This window comes from Phycomyces blakesleeanus (genome assembly GCF_001638985.1).
Source record: "Phycomyces blakesleeanus NRRL 1555(-) unplaced genomic scaffold PHYBLscaffold_6, whole genome shotgun sequence".
Lineage (NCBI taxonomy): Eukaryota > Fungi > Mucoromycota > Mucoromycetes > Mucorales > Phycomycetaceae > Phycomyces > Phycomyces blakesleeanus.
This window is the reverse complement of record NW_017265139.1, coordinates 463,722-488,323: the sequence shown is the minus strand read 5'-3', so window position 1 is coordinate 488,323 and position 24,602 is coordinate 463,722. Positions and strand designations below refer to the sequence as shown.

The 24,602-nt window shown below is 34.1% G+C and overlaps 6 protein-coding genes across 6 annotated transcripts; 4 read left to right on the top strand and 2 right to left on the bottom strand.

Annotated features, from left to right (window-relative positions):
* Positions 1–1,877: 1,877 nt before the first annotated feature.
* PHYBLDRAFT_186070 (hypothetical protein) lies at positions 1,878–4,025 on the top strand (the record flags this gene model as incomplete). The annotated part of the gene is made up of 6 exons (XM_018439187.1): positions 1,878–2,063; positions 2,171–2,256; positions 2,506–2,566; positions 2,678–2,745; positions 3,057–3,506; positions 3,804–4,025. Exons 1-6 carry the CDS (start codon positions 1,931–1,933, stop codon positions 4,023–4,025), a joined length of 1,020 nt encoding a protein of 339 aa, XP_018293947.1. The 5' UTR covers positions 1,878–1,930.
* A 223-nt stretch (positions 4,026–4,248) lies between these two features.
* Positions 4,249–7,269, top strand: PHYBLDRAFT_186069 (hypothetical protein; the record flags this gene model as incomplete). Its single annotated transcript, XM_018439186.1, has 9 exons — positions 4,249–4,624; positions 4,723–4,821; positions 4,886–5,548; positions 5,656–6,275; positions 6,351–6,398; positions 6,559–6,563; positions 6,713–6,729; positions 6,983–7,047; positions 7,185–7,269. Exons 1-9 carry the CDS (start codon positions 4,310–4,312, stop codon positions 7,267–7,269), a joined length of 1,917 nt encoding a protein of 638 aa, XP_018293946.1. The 5' UTR covers positions 4,249–4,309.
* A 1,164-nt stretch (positions 7,270–8,433) lies between these two features.
* PHYBLDRAFT_165882 (hypothetical protein) lies at positions 8,434–9,688 on the bottom strand (the record flags this gene model as incomplete). Its single annotated transcript, XM_018435321.1, has 2 exons — positions 8,434–8,922; positions 9,629–9,688. 2 exons carry the CDS (start codon positions 9,686–9,688, stop codon positions 8,434–8,436), a joined length of 549 nt encoding a protein of 182 aa, XP_018293945.1.
* Positions 9,689–11,868: 2,180 nt separating this feature from the next.
* PHYBLDRAFT_142887 (hypothetical protein) lies at positions 11,869–13,267 on the bottom strand (the record flags this gene model as incomplete). The annotated part of the gene is made up of 6 exons (XM_018430890.1): positions 11,869–11,965; positions 12,035–12,357; positions 12,437–12,473; positions 12,597–12,736; positions 13,046–13,135; positions 13,214–13,267. 6 exons carry the CDS (start codon positions 13,265–13,267, stop codon positions 11,869–11,871), a joined length of 741 nt encoding a protein of 246 aa, XP_018293944.1.
* Positions 13,268–18,757: 5,490 nt separating this feature from the next.
* PHYBLDRAFT_142886 (hypothetical protein) lies at positions 18,758–20,156 on the top strand (the record flags this gene model as incomplete). The annotated part of the gene is made up of 6 exons (XM_018430889.1): positions 18,758–18,811; positions 18,890–18,979; positions 19,289–19,428; positions 19,552–19,588; positions 19,668–19,990; positions 20,060–20,156. The coding sequence occupies 6 exons, from the start codon at positions 18,758–18,760 to the stop codon at positions 20,154–20,156; spliced, it is 741 nt and encodes a 246-aa protein (XP_018293943.1).
* A 2,180-nt stretch (positions 20,157–22,336) lies between these two features.
* Positions 22,337–23,591, top strand: PHYBLDRAFT_165880 (hypothetical protein; the record flags this gene model as incomplete). Its single annotated transcript, XM_018435320.1, has 2 exons — positions 22,337–22,396; positions 23,103–23,591. The coding sequence occupies 2 exons, from the start codon at positions 22,337–22,339 to the stop codon at positions 23,589–23,591; spliced, it is 549 nt and encodes a 182-aa protein (XP_018293942.1).
* Between the last annotated feature and the right edge of the window lie 1,011 nt (positions 23,592–24,602).

The window sequence follows — 24,602 nt, the reverse complement described above, 5'->3', positions numbered from 1 at the left end:
TAAAGCTTATTCTTTGTCAAAGGAGATAAAAGAATACATGATATACAGGAGACTGTTGTTCAATTTATTTAAGACCGAGGACACTGACATGGTCTAGGCTGTAATTGCAATTACAGTTGTAACCGTAACCGTAACCTTAACCGTAACTGTAACTGTAATTGTAACTTAACTGTAACTGTAATAATAATAGTAGGTACAGTAATTACGGTGCAGATTTTCGTTATTTTAAATTTGTGTACGTACTTTTAACATTCAGTCTGCGTTGAGTTAGAAAAAAGCCAAAATTTAGCTGATTAGGTAATTCAGAAAATTTTAAAATAAGGACTTTAATTACAAAAAAAGATATGCTAAGCTACCTTTAATTATAGAACTTATTTTCTTATAAGAAAATTTAAAAAAAACCTCTATAGAAATAGATTTAAACGGTATTTTAGGAACATATTAGGGACCTTGGACACATCATATAAAATTTATTTAGACGGAGATTGTGCTCTTAAAAAGGAATAGTGTGTTTCAAAATCGCGTTATTTTATATGATATAAAAACATGATATAAAATATTTTACATCATATAAAAAGATGATATAAAATGTGTTGACCAATCATCTTTCGATATTTTATGTTGTTAAACTAACGATGACATAAAACTTGAAATAAAGAACAAATTATGTTTTCAAGTAAGCATATAAAGAAATCCATATAGCCCCAGCATTAGGTTTTTTCCCCTTTATTTGCGCAAGCATTCTACATATACAAATATTAATTAATGTCTATTAGCTTTAATGTCTAAAAAATTAAACAGCTATTACAGTTTGAGGGTAAAAAGTAACAAACTTTGGTTCGCACTAATTACATGATTTTAAGTTCGTGAGTTTAGTAAATTAACATGGCCAATAAATGCAATATCACACATTTTCATTGTATATGGAAGCATTGGATGTGAAACATGAGACCGTATAAAATTACATATATGGTTAAATGTTTCAAAAAAAAATTATATGATGTGTCCAAGGTCCCTATTAAATACAGATTCTGAGTAAAAAGTGGGATTCTATACGACGGAGTGTAATTATCGGATTCAGTTAACCTGATGTTTAACCGCGTACATTGGCGAACAGCATTTATCACAATTGTAAAAAAAAATAAAAAAAAAATGCTTAAAATTTTCACCAAAATTAAATATTGGGTGACAAAGGGGTTGTCAATTCACCCTTTATTGTTTTAGACATTTGAACCTTTACCATTGACTCCTCTCCGCCCTAAATGTTACATATGTGTGTGCCCAGCCGTAAATACCCTAATAAAAAAAAAGCTTTTCCTTTTGCCTTTACTTTTACCTTGGGACTCTCTTTCGCCCTTATCTCCCTGTTAATTATGGGGAAATCTTTGGAATTATATAATAAAAAAAATATACATTTCTGTGCAGAGTTACATTTCGGATAAATGTTACTAGTACATTACCATTATATTACGGTAAGAAAAACTATGTATTAAATTGAAACTTGGTATATACATATATTTATATTGTAATTCTTTCATATTTTTCAAATTCATTAATAAAATTAGATCTATTGATGAAGTCCGCTCTTAAATCAAAGAATAAGAATAAGAAAATCAGCGCAGAAAATAGAATAGAGTAAAAAATGAATGATGATGATCTACCAAAGCCTATCTTATTAATCTTTACAACCCTCTTAAAATTTAGAGGAATATAAGTAGATAAGTAGATAACATAGTAATGTTCGTTAGTGGTGTCCTTGGATGATGTCATAATTATCTAGCATTCTTTTTCTTGCTTTTCCTTTTTTATATGTGCTTATTTTAATTTTTAGTTATTAATTTCTGCCTCTATATCTCTCTCTCTCTCTCTCTTTCTCTGTTTGATTTGTGGGCTTGCTTGGACGAACAATTTTTTCAAAAATTCCTACCTAATGCCTACATCTCTCTTGCTTGAGTTGACGGGATTAGCTGCCAATGGCACCCTAGCTGATGCTCCAGAGAAAGTTATCCCAAGTCTCACTTGGGTTAACGTGGCCTTTGCTTCTTCTTTTATTCTTATAAACGGTATGACTCTTTTAAGCATATTCAAAATATAATATATATATATATACATATTGATTGCACTGAATCGCTCATTACGTTTTTTTCTTTTAAATCTATATAACATCTAGGTCTCATTTCAATTCTTCTTGGACTTCGTCTTGAGAAGTCATTGATAATTTCTGCTATTCGATGTCTTATTCAACTCACAATCATGGTATAATTCACATACTACACTACACTACACTACACCACACCACACCACACCACACCACACTACGAACGTAAAAATACATACATACATACATATATATATATATATATATATATATATATATGCATGTTTGTATATGACTCGTGCACACTTGCAATATTAGTAATTAAAAGAATAAGAAACAAGAAATGATTTTATTTATTTATTTATTTGTTTTAAATAATTGTTATACTTAACATATAATTTTTATAGGGTTACATACTTGAGGATGTTTTTAAAGCTCGACATCCGGCCTTGGTTATGTTGATGACTTGTAAGTCTTGATGGCATATATAAACATAGGTGAACTAATTCTATTATAATATTCTTTATTATTTTTTAAAAAAAAACTTATATTTATGTTTTTCCCTTTACACCACCCTAGTTGTTCTTATTATCCTTGGTGCCTATGAAACTGTGTACAACAAGTCCAAGCTAACTTACAAAGGCATGGTAATAAAACAAAAACAAAAACAAAAAAACAAAATGAAAACCGATGAGATGAGATGAATTCAGTGCATGTGTGCGCTGATTTAACTTTAATGTGGTTTATGATAATATTACTACTACTACTATTACTACCACTTACCAATGGTAGTCTTATTATTATTGCGGACCTTGTGGGTTGATCAATCAACCGATCGATGAATTTTTCTTATTTATTTCTAATCATCTACATATCTTTTTTTTTTTAAAAAAAAAAATTGGACATGTGGCCATGTGTAAATTTCATTTTGTATTTTTTTTTGGAATTTATTTGGCAGTTTATGTCAGTACTGGTGTCAACTGGCTTTTCTACCCTTTTTATCGGAATCATTGGTGCAAAATGGGCCATGCGCCAAGATCCGTTTTGGATACCCGAGACATTTATTCCTACTATGGGCATGCTGCTGGGCAACATGATGAGCGGAATGGCCGTTGCACTCAGTAGCTGCCTTTCGAGTCTCACAACCAACAAGGAACACATGGAAACCTATCTGGCTTGTGGAGCCAGTAGATGGGAAGCAGGCCGTTCAATTGCCATAGAGGCCGTCAGACTGGCTATGCTACCAACCATCAATCAAATGTCCGTTATCGGACTTATTTCAATCCCAGGCATGATGACTGGTCAGATTCTTGGTGGTGCATCTGTCATGAATGCCGTCCGTTACCAACAAATCATCATGTTCCTGATATCTGCCAGTACCGCACTAGGTGTTCTTAGCGCTGTTGTTGTAAGTTTTCATTTGTATTTCTATTTTTTAAAAGAGAGAAAAAGATAGATATAAAATAAGGGGTTTAAACTCTTTTTAACTTTAATTTTTTAATTTTAATTTTTTAATTTTAATTTTAATTTTAATTTTAATTTTAATTTTAATTTTAATTTTAATTTTAATTTTAATTTTTTAAAAAATAAAAAACAAAATAATATTAATACTAATAATGATAATGATAATGATACTTATGATGATTGTGGCTATGATCTTGTCAATGATAATGATAATAATAAATTCACATACACATACATCAAGGCTTGCATTCGGGTGATAATTGACAGCCGTCACAGATTACGACCTGAACGTATTGAGGAAGGACGGGCTAGTTTGTTCCAGGACATCAAGGGCCTGTTTGTAGGTGGGTGGCACATGCTAGGCAAGGTCTTGTGCTGCAAGAGAAGAAAACAAGAATACAAAAAGGTAGAAGACAACGACGAAGAGGATGACCAATCTCAACGAAGACCTCTCCTGCGTTAAAGAGTCCATTCAAAAGTACAAATAAAAAGTACGAATCTGGACTTTAAAAAATGATACCTTGAATCACCACAATAAATTTATACACACACATACATACAGCCGTATAATATATTTGAAAGACAATTGAGCCAGAAAACGAGCAACAATATTTTTGACTTAATTTTATTTTATTTGGATCCCAATGATTTCCTTCTTCTGCTTCTTCTTCTTTCTTCTGTTTCCTGAAATAAAGAGGAGCAAGAATATATATATATATATATATATAGATACAGATAGATAGATAGATGGAGGCTGAACGTATCAATCATTTCCGAGACACCGTTCTTGCTTCTAGTGATGGCGTTCGAGCAAAAAAATGGTTATTGGCTTATCACAGAGACGTAGTTCAATCCAAAGAAAATGTCCACAGATCGTTCAAAAGAAAAGAAATTTTTGTCAACGGTCAAGCAATTGAAGAAACAAGAATCTTAAGAGAAGGTGATGTAGTAGAAGTCAATTACAACCAAACAATGGAAGAAAAGACCCGGATGGAGAACGTTGATCTTGATATTCGGTACCAAGATGAGCATTTGGCTGTTGTCTGGAAAGCACCAGGTCAAGTATGTTTTAAATAAAGGATAAAGTACCCCTTTCTCTCTTTCTCTCTATATGTGTGTGTATGTGTGTCTACAGACAGGTTACTTAATGGTTTGTACAGAACTTTGGAGATTATGAAAAGGCTATTTTATATGCTCTCAACCTTGATCATGATACAATGCAATGTGTGTTTATGCTTCAGAAAGCAGGCTCAGGGCTGGTAAGTATTTTGTTCTTTTGTGTATATTTATGTATAATATCACTTACATATTTGATAATCTTAGTTAATCATAGCAAAGTCAGAAAAAATTCAAAAAGCTCTATTGGATATTTATGAGTCCGGAAACATGACAATGGGAATGAGTGTAGTGTGCCATGGCAATGTCCCTAATGACTTTTTGTCCACAGTGCCAGATCTTGGAAATGTAGTGGTTCTGAATAATGTGGATCTGACAGAAGCAATGGAGAATGAAGATGAAGAAGATCTAAGCGTGATCGCAAGAACCAGGGCCAGACCATTTGATCTTGAATCAATAATCAGATCTATTACAGTAGAGACCATTACTCGATCGAATCAAGCAAACTACTTGTCTACACTCCATCTAGATCTCCAAACACCTCTGCAAAATTCTGAAATCCGACGCTTATTTTACCTGACTGGTTATCCTATTATTGGCAAGTCAATCTACACAAGATATCTCAAATCAAGCAGTAAAAAAGGTCTCTGCATGTCCTTGACTCATCTTGGATTTGTACACCCTGTTACGCAGCAGCCACTCGAGTTCAAGAACGCCGAACCCGTGAAGTTTGCTCACCTGCGCGAACGTGAGACGAAATTCTGGCAACGTCGTCGAGATGCTGAAGAGGAACAACTCAAGTACGCCGGTGTGGATGAAGTCGATAGAGGAGATACTAACAAACCATTGGCCTATGTGCTTGGAGAGAAGGTACGATTAACTTACAATTCATTTTGTAGTTTTATCCATTTCCTCAGATATGCACATATACACTACACATACAGATAATAATTTAATTGAATTTAATTTGATTGTAGAGGTTTTATGGACTTTGCTTTAAGGTCAACGAGTCATGTTTGGTACCTCGTCCTAGTTCAGAGATCCTGGTGGAGGCAGTGCTGGAATACTTGCCACAGGAAAAACAAACAACACGCGTGCTGGATGTTGGAACAGGGTGCGGAAACCTTTTGTTGTCCGTCCTTCATAATTCTCCGCAGAGTAGAGGAGTAGGTGTAGATATTAGCAAGGCTGCGCTGGAAGTAGCAACTCAAAATGCACAGCTGCTCGGTCTTGAAGATCGAGTTGGATGGCTGTGTAAAGATATGGCGTTGATGGAGGATCCTGTACAGCTATACGATATCCTAGTGTGCAACCCACCCTATCTTCACCGCAAGACCACCAAGAAGGAGGCCCAACAAATGGCTCGTCTGAGCCATGAGCCAGCCGAGGCTTTATTTGCAGGCGAAGAAGGGTTTGAATTTTATCGGATTCTTCATTCAATTGCTCATCGATTAGTTTGTCAGCACAATGGAAGAGTAATTCTGGAGTGTGGAAAGGGAATGATGGACAAGGTCAAAGATATCTGGTCTGATTGGAAAGTATTAGAAGTGCGTAAGGATCGTCAGGGTTGGGACCGTTGCTTGGTTCTCTCGAATGAGTAATAAAGTGTACTTTTATTTCCCGAGGATGCTCAATTATAAATGAGTGTACGGTTTTTTTTTAAAAAAAAAAGAAATGGTGTGGACAGACTAAAAGTTCAAAAAAGGGTTAAAAAAAGAAGGTAAAAATGTAAGCCGTACTATTGGATGAAAGCTTTTTTTCTAAAAAAAAAATGAAGCGACTCTGATTAGCTAGTATTTTTTTCATTGCCACTAGGATTGAGAAGATTATGCTTTTGGTGGAAGAGATGATATTATAATTAGTTAACTATTATTATAAAGAACAGGTAAAGAAAAGAAAAGGAGATGCTATTAACAGTTAGAGTGCTCATATTAAAAATTTAACCCATGAGAAATAAAAAATGATAGCGATAGGGCGCACCTTATTTTTTATAATAGACAATTTTTAAAAAGAGGACATTTTTTTTATTGAAAGCTTTAATTCTATACATGGTAATTTAAAGTCGTTTTTGTAACACGATACATCAGATAACTTCCTATATGACTTTAACTACTCTTTACCAAAAGTAGTAGCCTTGTCGTATATGTGTTTAACTTATTCACTTGCTTTGAATAGGGAGACGATTGTTATGATAATGAGAGGGATAGAGAGAGAGAGAGAGAGAGAGAAACAGCTGTTATTAACAATTGGGCAGTAAGATATCTATATTAATATTATTTCTAAATATAATGTTTTGTTTCCAAGGTTTTTACTGTTATAAAAGAAGATTTACGTTATAATTTACTTGAATTTGAGCTTATTCTATTAAAGTAAGCATGTCCAAAGAACAACTTAGTATGTTTACCGCCTCAATAATGCGCTTAAGAAAACATATATGAAAACCTTGTCGCAAGTAAGAGTTTGCAGAGACATGGAGAGAATCTTACATTATGTAACCAAATGGTAGACACAGTTTAACACACGATTTTACCCTTTTTGCTAATCGTATCCTAAACCTATGGGACAGATACTCTGGACAAGCAGATGTGTAGAGATCTGAATACTTTTTTTTTTACTGGATCAAGCTTATTTTCGGTATTTCACTCTTTACATTCTTTCTTTGGCTTTAATGTTATGCCGTGCAACCTTTTCGCAGTTGATTACTTGTCTTTTTGAGACAAAGGAGTGTGAGTTTTGAATATTAACTTTTTTCTACTAGTTATGAAAGTGTCTTTGAGGGTGGTCAAGATCATACTTTCTTGTATATAAAAGTGCAATATGTGAAATAAAATAAAGTAAAGTAGAAAACTCAAGACAAATACTCATATTTATACTAAACTTTTTGATATGCTAATATAACAATTGATATCATGTCACATATAGTGATCTTTTGCAAAGAACAAATTTATACGTTTAGTTGAGATTGTAATACATGTTAGCCAAGAGCCGTTTTATAAAATTTATGCTATACGATCTAAGAAAAATAGCAGGTAGATATGTCTTCAAGAATCCAAAGGATAGGGCCCAGCTTTAAAGTGGAAATGAAACAACAGGGTTAGAATATTTTCGCTAATTTTGTAATTCACTCGGCTTACACCTACGTTGATGGTTTAACGGATTAGCTAGCAAGTTATCTAATAAAGAGAAGGAGCTTTAAAGGCAGCATTTTATTGTATTTTATTTGAAGTCTGGTGTTGTTTTCTAGTGCTATACAGGCTCTAGCAGCGAATAGAGTCGCTTAACACAATATTAAGGTGCTTTACTCACAAAAAGCAAAGTAATTGAGCTAAATTTTTTATCTTTTCTCACTTAGAGCTAAAGTACATACTTTACATATGAGAAATTGGCCAATCTTTTTTTTTTGCAGTAGTAATTTTACCCTTTTTCTTTTTATTTCAGAGAATATTTATCGCAGTATTTTTGGAATTTCTATTATCTAGTTTTTCAATAAACATATTAGGTAAGTATTTTAAAAGAGTACAAAAGAAAACACCAGTCGTACTTAAAGTTAATGTCCGTACAGGTGAAAATATTTTATTGCGGATCTTTCTAGGCCTTGTTCACTAAGGAATATGGGTGGCCCAATAAGAGCTGAAGAATCAGTTGAAAAGAAAAACAGTAACCGCCTAAATATGAGAGGAAAGAAAGAAAGAAAAACATGCAAAAAAAGGAAAGATAATAGTCTGCGAAAAAGTAAGAGAGCACGGAAAAAACCCCTAGTCGAGGAAAACAGCTTTGAAAAAGTCTAAGATTAAGATAAATAATACAACTGGTAAGAACACAGATGGTATAAATATGTAAGAAAAAATAAATGGCATGAAAGAATTAAGAATAAGTAACTGGGTACTGAAGACACCTGGATTGGGAACGGATTTCAACAGGGATAAGAACTCCAAAGAGATATTTCGTTTAGAAACTCGGACGATCCATTTATGGAACCTGACTATACAACGGTACCAGACCAAGTCTGTTCTCATAGGCACAACCTCGGGTGGGCAAAGATGGTAAAGGCTAACGGGGAACGGTGGAGATATTGGACATAAAGTCCCAGGCCCGTACATGCGTTCAATATTTTGAGATTCCTTGTTTACATTTCTACTTATAAAATTGTCACATATTTCGCCTTTTCCTTCGGCTTCTGACTCAGAACTGTTCATAAAGAGCGCCAAAAATGGGTGACAGTAGCAGTGAGTCAAGCCAAGTGACTTGAGAGGTGAAATATTTTTAAAGATATTAAAAAAAAAAGAAAGAGAATAATGATCGATGTAACTTTTATGAATTAATGTTAACGAAATTATTTTCTAGCCAAAAAGAAAACGACTGCTGAGCAAATGAATGGCAAATGGGTGCCTAATTTCTGCACAGACTGGTACTTTCTATAATCATAGTGGAGGCTTTGAGAAGGCTAATGATTGGACCACAAAAGGTTCAAAACTCTTCCATCCCCAAAGAAGCTTCAAATTATCATGCTGCAATCTTCGTTACTTAGCCGCCCCTAGGACCATATGCCATTTTGTAGATATCGTATTAACTTTTTTTTTCGTCTGATAGCTCGGGTACGTTCCTCGTTATCTTCCACTGTGAATCTCTTTTTAACAAAATCAAGACAATAGAAAAAGGTAGTAATAAAACAACAGCCAACCGTATTATTATTATAGACAAACTTAATGGCACATTGTGGGTTGGCTATATAGTGAAATTATAAGTTCAGCGACAAGAAAATGAATATCGGTAGAAGAACAATTTTAAGAAAGAACAAATTAAAGAGAGCTAGTAAACTACTTTGGGTCATTTTTAGACACACCACTACCACTTCAAAGCTGATTTCAATGAGCGATACCGACCAAACCCCGCTGTGCCATAGTAAACTGAATGAACGCCTCATTAGAAAGTATACCATGTTTATCTTACCAAGGAACACAAGTATAATAGGACAACTCTCAAGTGTAATATAGTAGTACCAAAAAACATTATTAATAGCATTTTTAAAGACAAATGTAAAACCAAAATCAAAAAGAGACAAAATTCATAAAGATAATATCAAAGTCAAATGAGATCAAAATTTATTGTTCAAATTTTTATAAGGGGAATATAAGTTAAGTTAAATTAAATTAAGTATACTAAGATATTCCAGGCCATGCTAGTCCAGTCGAGTCCAGTCGGTTCCAGTCAAGTCCAGTCGGTTTTTTTTTTGGTCCATTTGATTTTTCTTTTGATCTTTTTTTTTGTCCAGTCAATATAAGCTAAGAGTGATAGGAGGAGGAGGAGGATTTTGGTATTGAAAAATAATAAAGGGGATAATTTGGACTTTTTGTTTTTTTTTCTTGTTTTTTTGATTCTTTTTTTTTGTCCAGTCAATTTCACAGAATAGTAATAAGAGGATGATTTTGATATTGAAAAGAATAAAAAAGATAATTTGGACTTTTTTTTTTTTTTTTTTGCTTTTTTTTTGTCCAAACACAGCACACATAATAAAGGGGATAATTTGGACTTTTTGATTTTTTTTTTTGATTTTTTTTTTAATTTTTTTTTGTCCGAACACAGCACACATAGTAAAGGGGATAATTTGGACTTTTTGATTTTGATTTTGATTTTTGATTTTGATTTTTTTTTTTGATTTTTTTTTACTTCTTTTTTTTTTGGTTTTTTTTGTCCAGTCAATTTCATGGAATAGTAATAAAAGGATGGGTTTTGATATTGAAAAGTATAAGAGAAGGGGGTTTTGGTATTGCTCTTTTTGCTCTTTCTGTTTTTTTTGAGCTTCTTTTTTTGAGCATTTTTTTTGTTTTTTGTTTTTGATCAAAGACTTCATTTGCTTTGTATGTATATGTGTAAAAAGGGATTTCATACCTTGTCCTAATCCAGAGTCTTGTTCCAGTTCGCAGCTTTGCTTCAATCCAGGTCCAGGTTCCAATGCAGAGTTCTTCCGGTTTGTTCATCTTTTTGCTTTTTTGTTTTTTTTTGTTTTTTTTTTTTGTTTTTTTTTTGTTTTTTTTTTGCTTTTTTGTTTTTTTTTGTTTTTTTTTTGTTTTTTTTTGTTTTTTTTTTGTTTTTTTTTTTGCTTTTTTTTAGAGAGAGAGGAGGGCTTAGTATATGCCTGTGTGATTTTTGGACAGGACTTAGTATAGGCCTCAAGGTCGGATTTCTTTTGATCCTTTTGGAGTGGAGGACTTAATATGTGCCTGATCATTTCTGATAGGTTTTGGTCTACGCCTCAGTTTTTGGATTTGATCCTTTTGGAGAGGAGGACTTAGTATATGCCCGTTTTTTTTACAGGACTTAGTATAGGCCTCGGATTTGGTTTTTGGTTTTTCTTTTGGAACTTGCTTTTGGAATTTTGCATTGGACCCCTTCTTGGAAATCGACTTGGCCTTGAGACTTGGATGTACAACCCAGATTTTGGACTTTGATAGAAATTGCGCCTCTACTTTTGTATGCATGTATGTATGTATATAAGTGTGTATATGTATGTTTGTATGACTATGACTATGACTATGAATATGACTATGTGTATGTGTGTGTGTGTGTGTGTGTGTGTGTGTGTGTGTGTGTGTGTGTGTGTATAAGAAAGAAATAGAAAAATAGAAATTGTGTGTGTTTGTGTGTGTATGTATTTGTCTACTTCTCTAATTGTGTACTTCTCTATTTGTTTGTATATGTTTGTGTGCTAGGACTAGTACTAGAACAGTACTTGGACAGTTTTTGGACATTTGGACTTTGACTTGGACAAGACTTGGAATTGGATTTGGACTTTGACTTGGACATAGCAATGGACCTTGGCTTGACTATTTTGGAGATTGTACTAGTGGCTATGGGGTTTGATCCGAGATAGAGAGATAGTTGTAAGCCTGATTTTTTCTCTGGTAAATATTGTTCTGTTTGTTTTTTTTTTCTGCTTTTTCTTTTTTTGTATCTTTTTTTTTCTTTTCATTTTCTTTTTATATTTTTTGTATTTCTTTTTTATATTTTTTTTCTTGTACTTCTTTTCTTTTTTGACTATCTATCTTGATTTGGCTTTGAATCTTGACAGTGACCTTGAGGGTCTCTGAAAAGCCTTTTTTCTCTGACGCGAATTTGGAGCCTGTATTTTAAATACAAAAAACAATTAGTCTATGTCTTGATATATTTCACCCTTTTCCCCGACACTTACATTAGCCTTTCTTGTGGGCCGGATTGATGTTTGCTCTGGCGCCTACTTTGACCTTTCTTGTGGGCCGGCTTGCCCTTTCTCTGGTGCGCACTTGGAGCCTGCGTTGCAACAATAAAAAACAATTAGATTATGTCTTGAGATAGTTTGGTCCTTTTCCTGACACTTACATTGGCCTGTTTTGTGGACCGGATTGGTCTTTGCTCTGGCGCATACTTTGGCCTTTCTTATGGCCCGGTGTGGCCTTTTTCGAGGCGCCCATGTTGGGCTTCTGGTGAGCCTTATCGGCTTTTGACAAGGTGTCTTGAGGACACGACATAGCCGACCATTTTGCGGCAGAAATGGAACCATCGGGTTCCCCGGCAGAAGCAACAGGAAGCAACAGGAAGCAAATGTCCGACCAGTGGGATAAATGGCTCCTACCAGTAAGATAAATGGACCCGCCAGTGGAAGGAAAATGGGCGGCTGGCAACTGGCAACTGGCAACCGGCGGCTATATAAAAAGGTCCACTGGCGAGAGATAACAGGTCCACTGGTAGGAGGAAAGGGCCTACCAGTGGGAAGCAACAAACCCACTGGCAGAAATGTCCCACTGGTGGAAGCAACAGACTAACAAAAAAAGCAACAAGCAACAGTACCTTTCAAATAACATGGACCGCCGTGGAAGGCATAGGAAAGGAACAAGCAACGGGAGGGAACAAGCAACGGGAACTAACCCAAAAAAGATGGTACCAGCCGCGCCCACCAGAAGAGACGACAGAAAGCAACCAGTAATACACAGGAATACGGACAGCGGGCTCACACGCTACACGCGCGCTTGTGGACTTGCTCGATAGACCATGTTTGACCCGTGGCTCTACTCCATCGGGCCCCTTTGAAAGAAAGAAAAAAAAAGAGAGAGAGAGAGCGGTCGGTCGCAAGAGTCCAAAATCGGCTCAAAAAGTTTAACAAAATAATATTGCCAAGACTTTATGAACGTCTTTTGAACTCTTACAGTCGCCTACTCCACAGGCTTTGATTAATTAGTATTCAAAGTTGCATCGCACATAACGTAAAAAATCATATACTTATCTTAAAGTGATCTGGCTAGCCGTTCATAAGAAAAGAAGCATGGCTATCGGAAGACCCTCTTGGCTTCTGTGTATAAACGATGACCGGCCGGACATAAACCCATATATTACCAGAAGCTCTCCATCGTCTCCACCGGTAGACACGGTCAGTACAAAGAAAAAGGAGAAAAAAAAGGAAAACCAAAGGACGCGAAAATTTTTCTATAGTTATAAAAACAAAAATGGGGAGATGATGACGCCTCCCTCACTTTAGTCCAATAAAATTCATCGAAAGTATACATCAATCAAAAGCTTGGGGGAGATAGGGGGAGGAGGATGGATGGATGGGTGCATCCTGTGTGGTGTTGGTCACGTTGATCATTTGTTTTCGTCACTACAAATACTTTTCAGGGAAAGTACCTGATTATAATATTGTATATACACAAACTGAAAAATGAAAACAGAAAGCCTTTTTAAAATATAGCACTGGTCTTGCTTTCCAACTCTTACACTCAGTACCTATATGCTTATTTTTTTGCAGTGTTATTTTGTAGTATCCTTTAAATGTATCTACTGTTTCATAAAGGCCAGGTCTTGAAAGAGTTTTTCGGAAAAATCAAAACTGTCCTGATATAAAAGATATGGGGGAAATCATGCAAATAAACAGGATAAGTCCAAACAAGGAAATCAAATATATATAAATTTATACAGGTATGTATCACATGTTTCATATTTTCTCTCACTCTCTTTGCTTCCTTTCAAAGGTTACCAAGTTACTTATGGAGTTAATAAAGCAAACACACCAAGACAAGAGGTGCTTGGTAAAGAATATAAAACATACAAGACATAAAAATTGGCTGTAGTTATTTGGCTTATTATTTATAAAATAATAATAATTTGAAGCATTTTGATAGTGTGCTTCTGCTAATCAAACAAGTCTAAGAGTACGCCTAATCGTAGCACTTTCATGTGAGTTGATGAATCACCTTTATAAAAAATATATTTCTATTAATTTAAAGAGTAATTTATGCTGCTACTCTCGAATCAGCTCTTTTATATATTCAGTATATAAGGACTCTCTCTATCTCTTACTAGGCTTATTTTATTTATTCTATATGTATCAAATAAATGTACTCTCAGCAATAGGCAGCACTATAGATTGTGTATTGAATAATGCAATTTATTCTTGTAATAAAAAGATATTTATATACACACCTTTAATAAGAATTTATATCATACACATAGTATAATAATATTATCCCAAATCTTCAAGTCTCTTATAACTTATAAAAATAAAATCTCAAGGCTAGTAATTTAACATACTATGCCTTTTACAAGTATAATTTTAAGCAGACACCCAAGTAGCTTTTATTTTGTACATGCATAAAAAGCAGGTGTCTATTTCTTATTTATTCTTTTTGAATGAAAACAGATTAGATATACAATTGAATAGTGCTTTTGTGAAAATACTTTATAATTTTGGCTAACAATATATGCTCATCAATACTACTAGCTGTATTTTACTTGAATGAAAAACATTGTGCCAATGAGTTTTAGTCTATTGTATTGCACGCTTGCAGACAATTCGGAATTATATTACAAAAACCATAAAATGAATAAAAAAAGGTGGGAACCTCGAAGTATCAACTTAACGTAGAAGCACAAAGGAAAATGCATTTGTTTATGTAGTTCTTATCTGTGAGTAGTGCGCATTGAAATGCAGTAAGCAAAACCAGTTTCCTGGCTTCTCTATATTTTCCAGTGGAACACAGAAGTAAAAGGTCAAATCAGAGTGAATTGAACAAAAAGCTGCTGTGGGTTGTTTCGAAATGGGCAGATAAAAAGTTGAGACAGCTATCTGGAGATGTGTATGACGTATACTGGGGGATTACATTGTTTTGTGATTACAAAAAGAGAGCAACTGAGTCTGGTATGTAAGTAAGCATAAATTTATAAAGTAATAATAGACGTCTTTACAGGTTACAGGGGAGGCAAAGATTAATAAATAGACACCGTGATGTACTTTATGACTTAAAAGTCAGTGTGAATTTTGGTGGTACTGATATAACCAGAAAATAAGATACGCCGATACACTTAAGGTTAAAAGCAATATAAGCAAGAAATACTAAATGTAGAGAAGCTCAGAATACGAGAAGAAAAATAGGATTCTCTGATAGAATACATATAAACATAGAATGATCTGAACTGACACGATCAAGAGCATTAAAGATTGGAGTAAAATCTATGGTAGAATGAGAGATAGAGGGCAAGCATAACGGCAAAGATAAGAGAGAAAATATATCAGATCTTTAGCGCTTACCGATTTGGGATTGGCATGGAAACAAAGAATTGCTTATTTGAAGATTTGAAGAATAAAAAATGCTGTAATAAAATACCGGAACAGGAGTGAAGAAATTGATAACGCCTTGGGAGATGGGACTTATAAATGACATGTTATTTCTTGTAGCCTAGACCGCAAAAAAGAATTGACCGGTTGTAAATGAGTATTGATTACTGTCGAATCTGAGATCAAGACGGAAACATAAATAATTTATTGTTAGCAATTCCAGTTTAATGAATCTGCCTTTACTCTATTAACTAATACATAAACTATTGACACGTAGTTTATTATTACTCTATATTCTTATCATAATATGACATTTACAATTATATATAGTATATATACAGTATATTCATAAATTATCTACATACTTATATTACTCTAGTAATATCTTATTTAGATACTACGCATTAGTATACCTATAATCCAAATACATCATCCGAGTATTTGAGTTGGAAAACTCAAAGACTACCAATAGTGTAGATATTCGTTCTTGTCTAAAATCTCTGACTGATATGACTGGATGACCGCCGTACGCACAGATATTTCCAGAAGAATAACACTTCTTAATCATGCTTCATAACATCAATTAATTGAGCACATACTAGAATATAATTTAGCAAACATATAAATACCAACAATAAATACTATTTCAAAAACAATTGAATTTTGTTACTTTTTTTTTTCTTTTGAAATAAAACATCATATATAAGCTATCATGAATTCTATTTTCAATATTCTATTTATTAATCTTGACACGTTGCGTGTATATTTACATTTTCGGCTGGCCCAAATATATCCCATATCTCTAAATCTTTTTGTATCGATTATGTAGACCAATTGGTTAAGTCATGATCTTGGGAAGAGCATGATTGTTACAACTGGTGCAGCAATCAATTGAAAATCATAAGTATTGTAACAATGAACCCCAAAAATAACTATCTATCTCTATTTCTCTCTATTATTTATTATTAATTATCCAAAGAAGCATAGTTTATCCCAGCATCTTAATAATAGCTTAGTAATATCTTACTAATTATATTATTTTATTTATTATCAAAATATCTATGTAAACATTGGAAGATAAAAGCAATAAACAATATCCTTACACATCACTTCTATTTTCTTTTTAGCTTTCTCAAGAGAACAAGCTGCCAATTGCCAATATTAGGGCCAAGGAGTTGTTAGAGGAGATTGATATATATTTCTTTTTTCTATTAATTATTTGGGTCACTTCTTTACACAAACCAACACAGCCCGTCTCAATATCAAAGCGGAAAATTTAAAAGTTTCTAGAATGAATAATATAGGCTTCATATATAGAATTTCCAAAAACAAAAACAAAAAAAAAAATTCAAGTGTAATTAATGTAAGCAGTATTCAGCCTAACAAAGGTGTACAGAGTTCAGAATAAAAGAAGGACTTTTATTGGTCAGAGCATATACAGAGTAGGTCGCGTCTGTAAAAGAGTACTATATTGGGCACTGTGGTATACACACCACAATTGAGTGAAGAATAGACCCCACAACCAAACACTGGTTCCTTCTTGCTAATGAACCTGGCAAGTTAACGATCTCCGGAACTGTTACACACCAGGCACACGTACACTACACACTCATACAGTGTAAACCAACCATTACACAACAGGGATTTGAATTACAGGGATTTGAATAGTAGCAGATATAAACAATATTATTTTGTCTCTTTAATAAAGAACACTCTCACAGTATCTACTTTTTCCATTATTGAGATACTAACCCATAAACAATCCCGAATACCTCAGGCACAACATGACATCCATAGACTTTTAAGAAGAAAAACAATTATAGAATGCTAAAAGAACTATAAGCTGAGCGGAATATTGCAAATCCACAAAAAAGAAGGATAGTATTCAACGAGAGACTTCATTTTATTTTCAAAAAGAGTGTTATTTATAAGATCAAATGACAAGCTAATAGACCAGTCAGGAAATCCATAAAAGAGAGTCAAAAATATGGATTTTTCACAAGTTGCTTGTAAATATTAGAACCTGCCATTGTCAAGTCTTTGTTTTTAGATAGCAGTTTAGCAAAAGAAGAACTCTGTAAGCTTTACACATTTGTCACTACAAGACGAATAAAATTAAAACAATTTCTATATAAGATTACAGCCAGAAAAGCAAAAGAAAAGATGATTAACTTCAAAACATAACCAGTAATTTTTCTCTATATATTAAAGACTTGCTTTAAAGTATTCGAATTAAAGCTGTAGATTGATAGTAATATAATTCCGAATTGTCTGCAAGCGTGCAATACAATAGACTAAAACTCATTGGCACAATGTTTTTCATTCAAGTAAAATACAGCTAGTAGTATTGATGAGCATATATTGTTAGCCAAAATTATAAAGTATTTTCACAAAAGCACTATTCAATTGTATATCTAATCTGTTTTCATTCAAAAAGAATAAATAAGAAATAGACACCTGCTTTTTATGCATGTACAAAATAAAAGCTACTTGGGTGTCTGCTTAAAATTATACTTGTAAAAGGCATAGTATGTTAAATTACTAGCCTTGAGATTTTATTTTTATAAGTTATAAGAGACTTGAAGATTTGGGATAATATTATTATACTATGTGTATGATATAAATTCTTATTAAAGGTGTGTATATAAATATCTTTTTATTACAAGAATAAATTGCATTATTCAATACACAATCTATAGTGCTGCCTATTGCTGAGAGTACATTTATTTGATACATATAGAATAAATAAAATAAGCCTAGTAAGAGATAGAGAGAGTCCTTATATACTGAATATATAAAAGAGCTGATTCGAGAGTAGCAGCATAAATTACTCTTTAAATTAATAGAAATATATTTTTTATAAAGGTGATTCATCAACTCACATGAAAGTGCTACGATTAGGCGTACTCTTAGACTTGTTTGATTAGCAGAAGCACACTATCAAAATGCTTCAAATTATTATTATTTTATAAATAATAAGCCAAATAACTACAGCCAATTTTTATGTCTTGTATGTTTTATATTCTTTACCAAGCACCTCTTGTCTTGGTGTGTTTGCTTTATTAACTCCATAAGTAACTTGGTAACCTTTGAAAGGAAGCAAAGAGAGTGAGAGAAAATATGAAACATGTGATACATACCTGTATAAATTTATATATATTTGATTTCCTTGTTTGGACTTATCCTGTTTATTTGCATGATTTCCCCCATATCTTTTATATCAGGACAGTTTTGATTTTTCCGAAAAACTCTTTCAAGACCTGGCCTTTATGAAACAGTAGATACATTTAAAGGATACTACAAAATAACACTGCAAAAAAATAAGCATATAGGTACTGAGTGTAAGAGTTGGAAAGCAAGACCAGTGCTATATTTTAAAAAGGCTTTCTGTTTTCATTTTTCAGTTTGTGTATATACAATATTATAATCAGGTACTTTCCCTGAAAAGTATTTGTAGTGACGAAAACAAATGATCAACGTGACCAACACCACACAGGATGCACCCATCCATCCATCCTCCTCCCCCTATCTCCCCCAAGCTTTTGATTGATGTATACTTTCGATGAATTTTATTGGACTAAAGTGAGGGAGGCGTCATCATCTCCCCATTTTTGTTTTTATAACTATAGAAAAATTTTCGCGTCCTTTGGTTTTCCTTTTTTTTCTCCTTTTTCTTTGTACTGACCGTGTCTACCGGTGGAGACGATGGAGAGCTTCTGGTAATATATGGGTTTATGTCCGGCCGGTCATCGTTTATACACAGAAGCCAAGAGGGTCTTCCGATAGCCATGCTTCTTTTCTTATGAACGGCTAGCCAGATCACTTTAAGATAAGTATATGATTTTTTACGTTATGTGCGATGCAACTTTGAATACTAATTAATCAAAGCCTGTGGAGTAGGCGACTGTAAGAGTTCAAAAGACGTTCATAAAGTCTTGGCAATATTATTTTGTTAAACTTTTTGAGCCGATTTTGGACTCTTGCGACCGACCGCTCTCTCTCTCTCTTTTTTTTTCTTTCTTTCAAAGGGGCCCGATGGAGTAGAGCCACGGGTCAAACATGGTCTATCGAGCAAGTCCACAAGCGCGCGTGTAGCGTGTGAGCCCGCTGTCCGTATTCCTGTGTATTACTGGTTGCTTTCTGTCGTCTCTTCTGGTGGGCGCGGCTGGTACCATCTTTTTTGGGTTAGTTCCCGTTGCTTGTTCCCTCCCGTTGCTTGTTCCTTTCCTATGCCTTCCACGGCGGTCCATGTTATTTGAAAGGTACTGTTGCTTGTTGCTTTTTTTGTTAGTCTGTTGCTTCCACCAGTGGGACATTTCTGCCAGTGGGTTTGTTGCTTCCCACTGGTAGGCCCTTTCCTCCTACCAGTGGACCTGTTATCTCTCGCCAGTGGACCTTTTTATATAGCCGCCGGTTGCCAGTTGCCAGTTGCCAGCCGCCCATTTTCCTTCCACTGGCGGGTCCATTTATCTTACTGGTAGGAGCCATTTATCCCACTGGTCGGACATTTGCTTCCTGTTGCTTCCTGTTGCTTCTGCCGGGGAACCCGATGGTTCCATTTCTGCCGCAAAATGGTCGGCTATGTCGTGTCCTCAAGACACCTTGTCAAAAGCCGATAAGGCTCACCAGAAGCCCAACATGGGCGCCTCGAAAAAGGCCACACCGGGCCATAAGAAAGGCCAAAGTATGCGCCAGAGCAAAGACCAATCCGGTCCACAAAACAGGCCAATGTAAGTGTCAGGAAAAGGACCAAACTATCTCAAGACATAATCTAATTGTTTTTTATTGTTGCAACGCAGGCTCCAAGTGCGCACCAGAGAAAGGGCAAGCCGGCCCACAAGAAAGGTCAAAGTAGGCGCCAGAGCAAACATCAATCCGGCCCACAAGAAAGGCTAATGTAAGTGTCGGGGAAAAGGGTGAAATATATCAAGACATAGACTAATTGTTTTTTGTATTTAAAATACAGGCTCCAAATTCGCGTCAGAGAAAAAAGGCTTTTCAGAGACCCTCAAGGTCACTGTCAAGATTCAAAGCCAAATCAAGATAGATAGTCAAAAAAGAAAAGAAGTACAAGAAAAAAAATATAAAAAAGAAATACAAAAAATATAAAAAGAAAATGAAAAGAAAAAAAAAGATACAAAAAAAGAAAAAGCAGAAAAAAAAAACAAACAGAACAATATTTACCAGAGAAAAAATCAGGCTTACAACTATCTCTCTATCTCGGATCAAACCCCATAGCCACTAGTACAATCTCCAAAATAGTCAAGCCAAGGTCCATTGCTATGTCCAAGTCAAAGTCCAAATCCAATTCCAAGTCTTGTCCAAGTCAAAGTCCAAATGTCCAAAAACTGTCCAAGTACTGTTCTAGTACTAGTCCTAGCACACAAACATATACAAACAAATAGAGAAGTACACAATTAGAGAAGTAGACAAATACATACACACACAAACACACACAATTTCTATTTTTCTATTTCTTTCTTATACACACACACACACACACACACACACACACACACACACACACACACACATACACATAGTCATATTCATAGTCATAGTCATAGTCATACAAACATACATATACACACTTATATACATACATACATGCATACAAAAGTAGAGGCGCAATTTCTATCAAAGTCCAAAATCTGGGTTGTACATCCAAGTCTCAAGGCCAAGTCGATTTCCAAGAAGGGGTCCAATGCAAAATTCCAAAAGCAAGTTCCAAAAGAAAAACCAAAAACCAAATCCGAGGCCTATACTAAGTCCTGTAAAAAAAACGGGCATATACTAAGTCCTCCTCTCCAAAAGGATCAAATCCAAAAACTGAGGCGTAGACCAAAACCTATCAGAAATGATCAGGCACATATTAAGTCCTCCACTCCAAAAGGATCAAAAGAAATCCGACCTTGAGGCCTATACTAAGTCCTGTCCAAAAATCACACAGGCATATACTAAGCCCTCCTCTCTCTCTAAAAAAAAGCAAAAAAAAAAACAAAAAAAAAACAAAAAAAAACAAAAAAAAAACAAAAAAAAACAAAAAAGCAAAAAAAAAACAAAAAAAAAACAAAAAAAAAAAACAAAAAAAAACAAAAAAGCAAAAAGATGAACAAACCGGAAGAACTCTGCATTGGAACCTGGACCTGGATTGAAGCAAAGCTGCGAACTGGAACAAGACTCTGGATTAGGACAAGGTATGAAATCCCTTTTTACACATATACATACAAAGCAAATGAAGTCTTTGATCAAAAACAAAAAACAAAAAAAATGCTCAAAAAAAGAAGCTCAAAAAAAACAGAAAGAGCAAAAAGAGCAATACCAAAACCCCCTTCTCTTATACTTTTCAATATCAAAACCCATCCTTTTATTACTATTCCATGAAATTGACTGGACAAAAAAAACCAAAAAAAAAAGAAGTAAAAAAAAATCAAAAAAAAAAATCAAAATCAAAAATCAAAATCAAAATCAAAAAGTCCAAATTATCCCCTTTACTATGTGTGCTGTGTTCGGACAAAAAAAAATTAAAAAAAAAATCAAAAAAAAAAATCAAAAAGTCCAAATTATCCCCTTTATTATGTGTGCTGTGTTTGGACAAAAAAAAAGCAAAAAAAAAAAAAAAAAAGTCCAAATTATCTTTTTTATTCTTTTCAATATCAAAATCATCCTCTTATTACTATTCTGTGAAATTGACTGGACAAAAAAAAAGAATCAAAAAAACAAGAAAAAAAAACAAAAAGTCCAAATTATCCCCTTTATTATTTTTCAATACCAAAATCCTCCTCCTCCTCCTATCACTCTTAGCTTATATTGACTGGACAAAAAAAAAGATCAAAAGAAAAATCAAATGGACCAAAAAAAAAACCGACTGGACTTGACTGGAACCGACTGGACTCGACTGGACTAGCATGGCCTGGAATATCTTAGTATACTTAATTTAATTTAACTTAACTTATATTCCCCTTATAAAAATTTGAACAATAAATTTTGATCTCATTTGACTTTGATATTATCTTTATGAATTTTGTCTCTTTTTGATTTTGGTTTTACATTTGTCTTTAAAAATGCTATTAATAATGTTTTTTGGTACTACTATATTACACTTGAGAGTTGTCCTATTATACTTGTGTTCCTTGGTAAGATAAACATGGTATACTTTCTAATGAGGCGTTCATTCAGTTTACTATGGCACAGCGGGGTTTGGTCGGTATCGCTCATTGAAATCAGCTTTGAAGTGGTAGTGGTGTGTCTAAAAATGACCCAAAGTAGTTTACTAGCTCTCTTTAATTTGTTCTTTCTTAAAATTGTTCTTCTACCGATATTCATTTTCTTGTCGCTGAACTTATAATTTCACTATATAGCCAACCCACAATGTGCCATTAAGTTTGTCTATAATAATAATACGGTTGGCTGTTGTTTTATTACTACCTTTTTCTATTGTCTTGATTTTGTTAAAAAGAGATTCACAGTGGAAGATAACGAGGAACGTACCCGAGCTATCAGACGAAAAAAAAAGTTAATACGATATCTACAAAATGGCATATGGTCCTAGGGGCGGCTAAGTAACGAAGATTGCAGCATGATAATTTGAAGCTTCTTTGGGGATGGAAGAGTTTTGAACCTTTTGTGGTCCAATCATTAGCCTTCTCAAAGCCTCCACTATGATTATAGAAAGTACCAGTCTGTGCAGAAATTAGGCACCCATTTGCCATTCATTTGCTCAGCAGTCGTTTTCTTTTTGGCTAGAAAATAATTTCGTTAACATTAATTCATAAAAGTTACATCGATCATTATTCTCTTTCTTTTTTTTTTAATATCTTTAAAAATATTTCACCTCTCAAGTCACTTGGCTTGACTCACTGCTACTGTCACCCATTTTTGGCGCTCTTTATGAACAGTTCTGAGTCAGAAGCCGAAGGAAAAGGCGAAATATGTGACAATTTTATAAGTAGAAATGTAAACAAGGAATCTCAAAATATTGAACGCATGTACGGGCCTGGGACTTTATGTCCAATATCTCCACCGTTCCCCGTTAGCCTTTACCATCTTTGCCCACCCGAGGTTGTGCCTATGAGAACAGACTTGGTCTGGTACCGTTGTATAGTCAGGTTCCATAAATGGATCGTCCGAGTTTCTAAACGAAATATCTCTTTGGAGTTCTTATCCCTGTTGAAATCCGTTCCCAATCCAGGTGTCTTCAGTACCCAGTTACTTATTCTTAATTCTTTCATGCCATTTATTTTTTCTTACATATTTATACCATCTGTGTTCTTACCAGTTGTATTATTTATCTTAATCTTAGACTTTTTCAAAGCTGTTTTCCTCGACTAGGGGTTTTTTCCGTGCTCTCTTACTTTTTCGCAGACTATTATCTTTCCTTTTTTTGCATGTTTTTCTTTCTTTCTTTCCTCTCATATTTAGGCGGTTACTGTTTTTCTTTTCAACTGATTCTTCAGCTCTTATTGGGCCACCCATATTCCTTAGTGAACAAGGCCTAGAAAGATCCGCAATAAAATATTTTCACCTGTACGGACATTAACTTTAAGTACGACTGGTGTTTTCTTTTGTACTCTTTTAAAATACTTACCTAATATGTTTATTGAAAAACTAGATAATAGAAATTCCAAAAATACTGCGATAAATATTCTCTGAAATAAAAAGAAAAAGGGTAAAATTACTACTGCAAAAAAAAAAGATTGGCCAATTTCTCATATGTAAAGTATGTACTTTAGCTCTAAGTGAGAAAAGATAAAAAATTTAGCTCAATTACTTTGCTTTTTGTGAGTAAAGCACCTTAATATTGTGTTAAGCGACTCTATTCGCTGCTAGAGCCTGTATAGCACTAGAAAACAACACCAGACTTCAAATAAAATACAATAAAATGCTGCCTTTAAAGCTCCTTCTCTTTATTAGATAACTTGCTAGCTAATCCGTTAAACCATCAACGTAGGTGTAAGCCGAGTGAATTACAAAATTAGCGAAAATATTCTAACCCTGTTGTTTCATTTCCACTTTAAAGCTGGGCCCTATCCTTTGGATTCTTGAAGACATATCTACCTGCTATTTTTCTTAGATCGTATAGCATAAATTTTATAAAACGGCTCTTGGCTAACATGTATTACAATCTCAACTAAACGTATAAATTTGTTCTTTGCAAAAGATCACTATATGTGACATGATATCAATTGTTATATTAGCATATCAAAAAGTTTAGTATAAATATGAGTATTTGTCTTGAGTTTTCTACTTTACTTTATTTTATTTCACATATTGCACTTTTATATACAAGAAAGTATGATCTTGACCACCCTCAAAGACACTTTCATAACTAGTAGAAAAAAG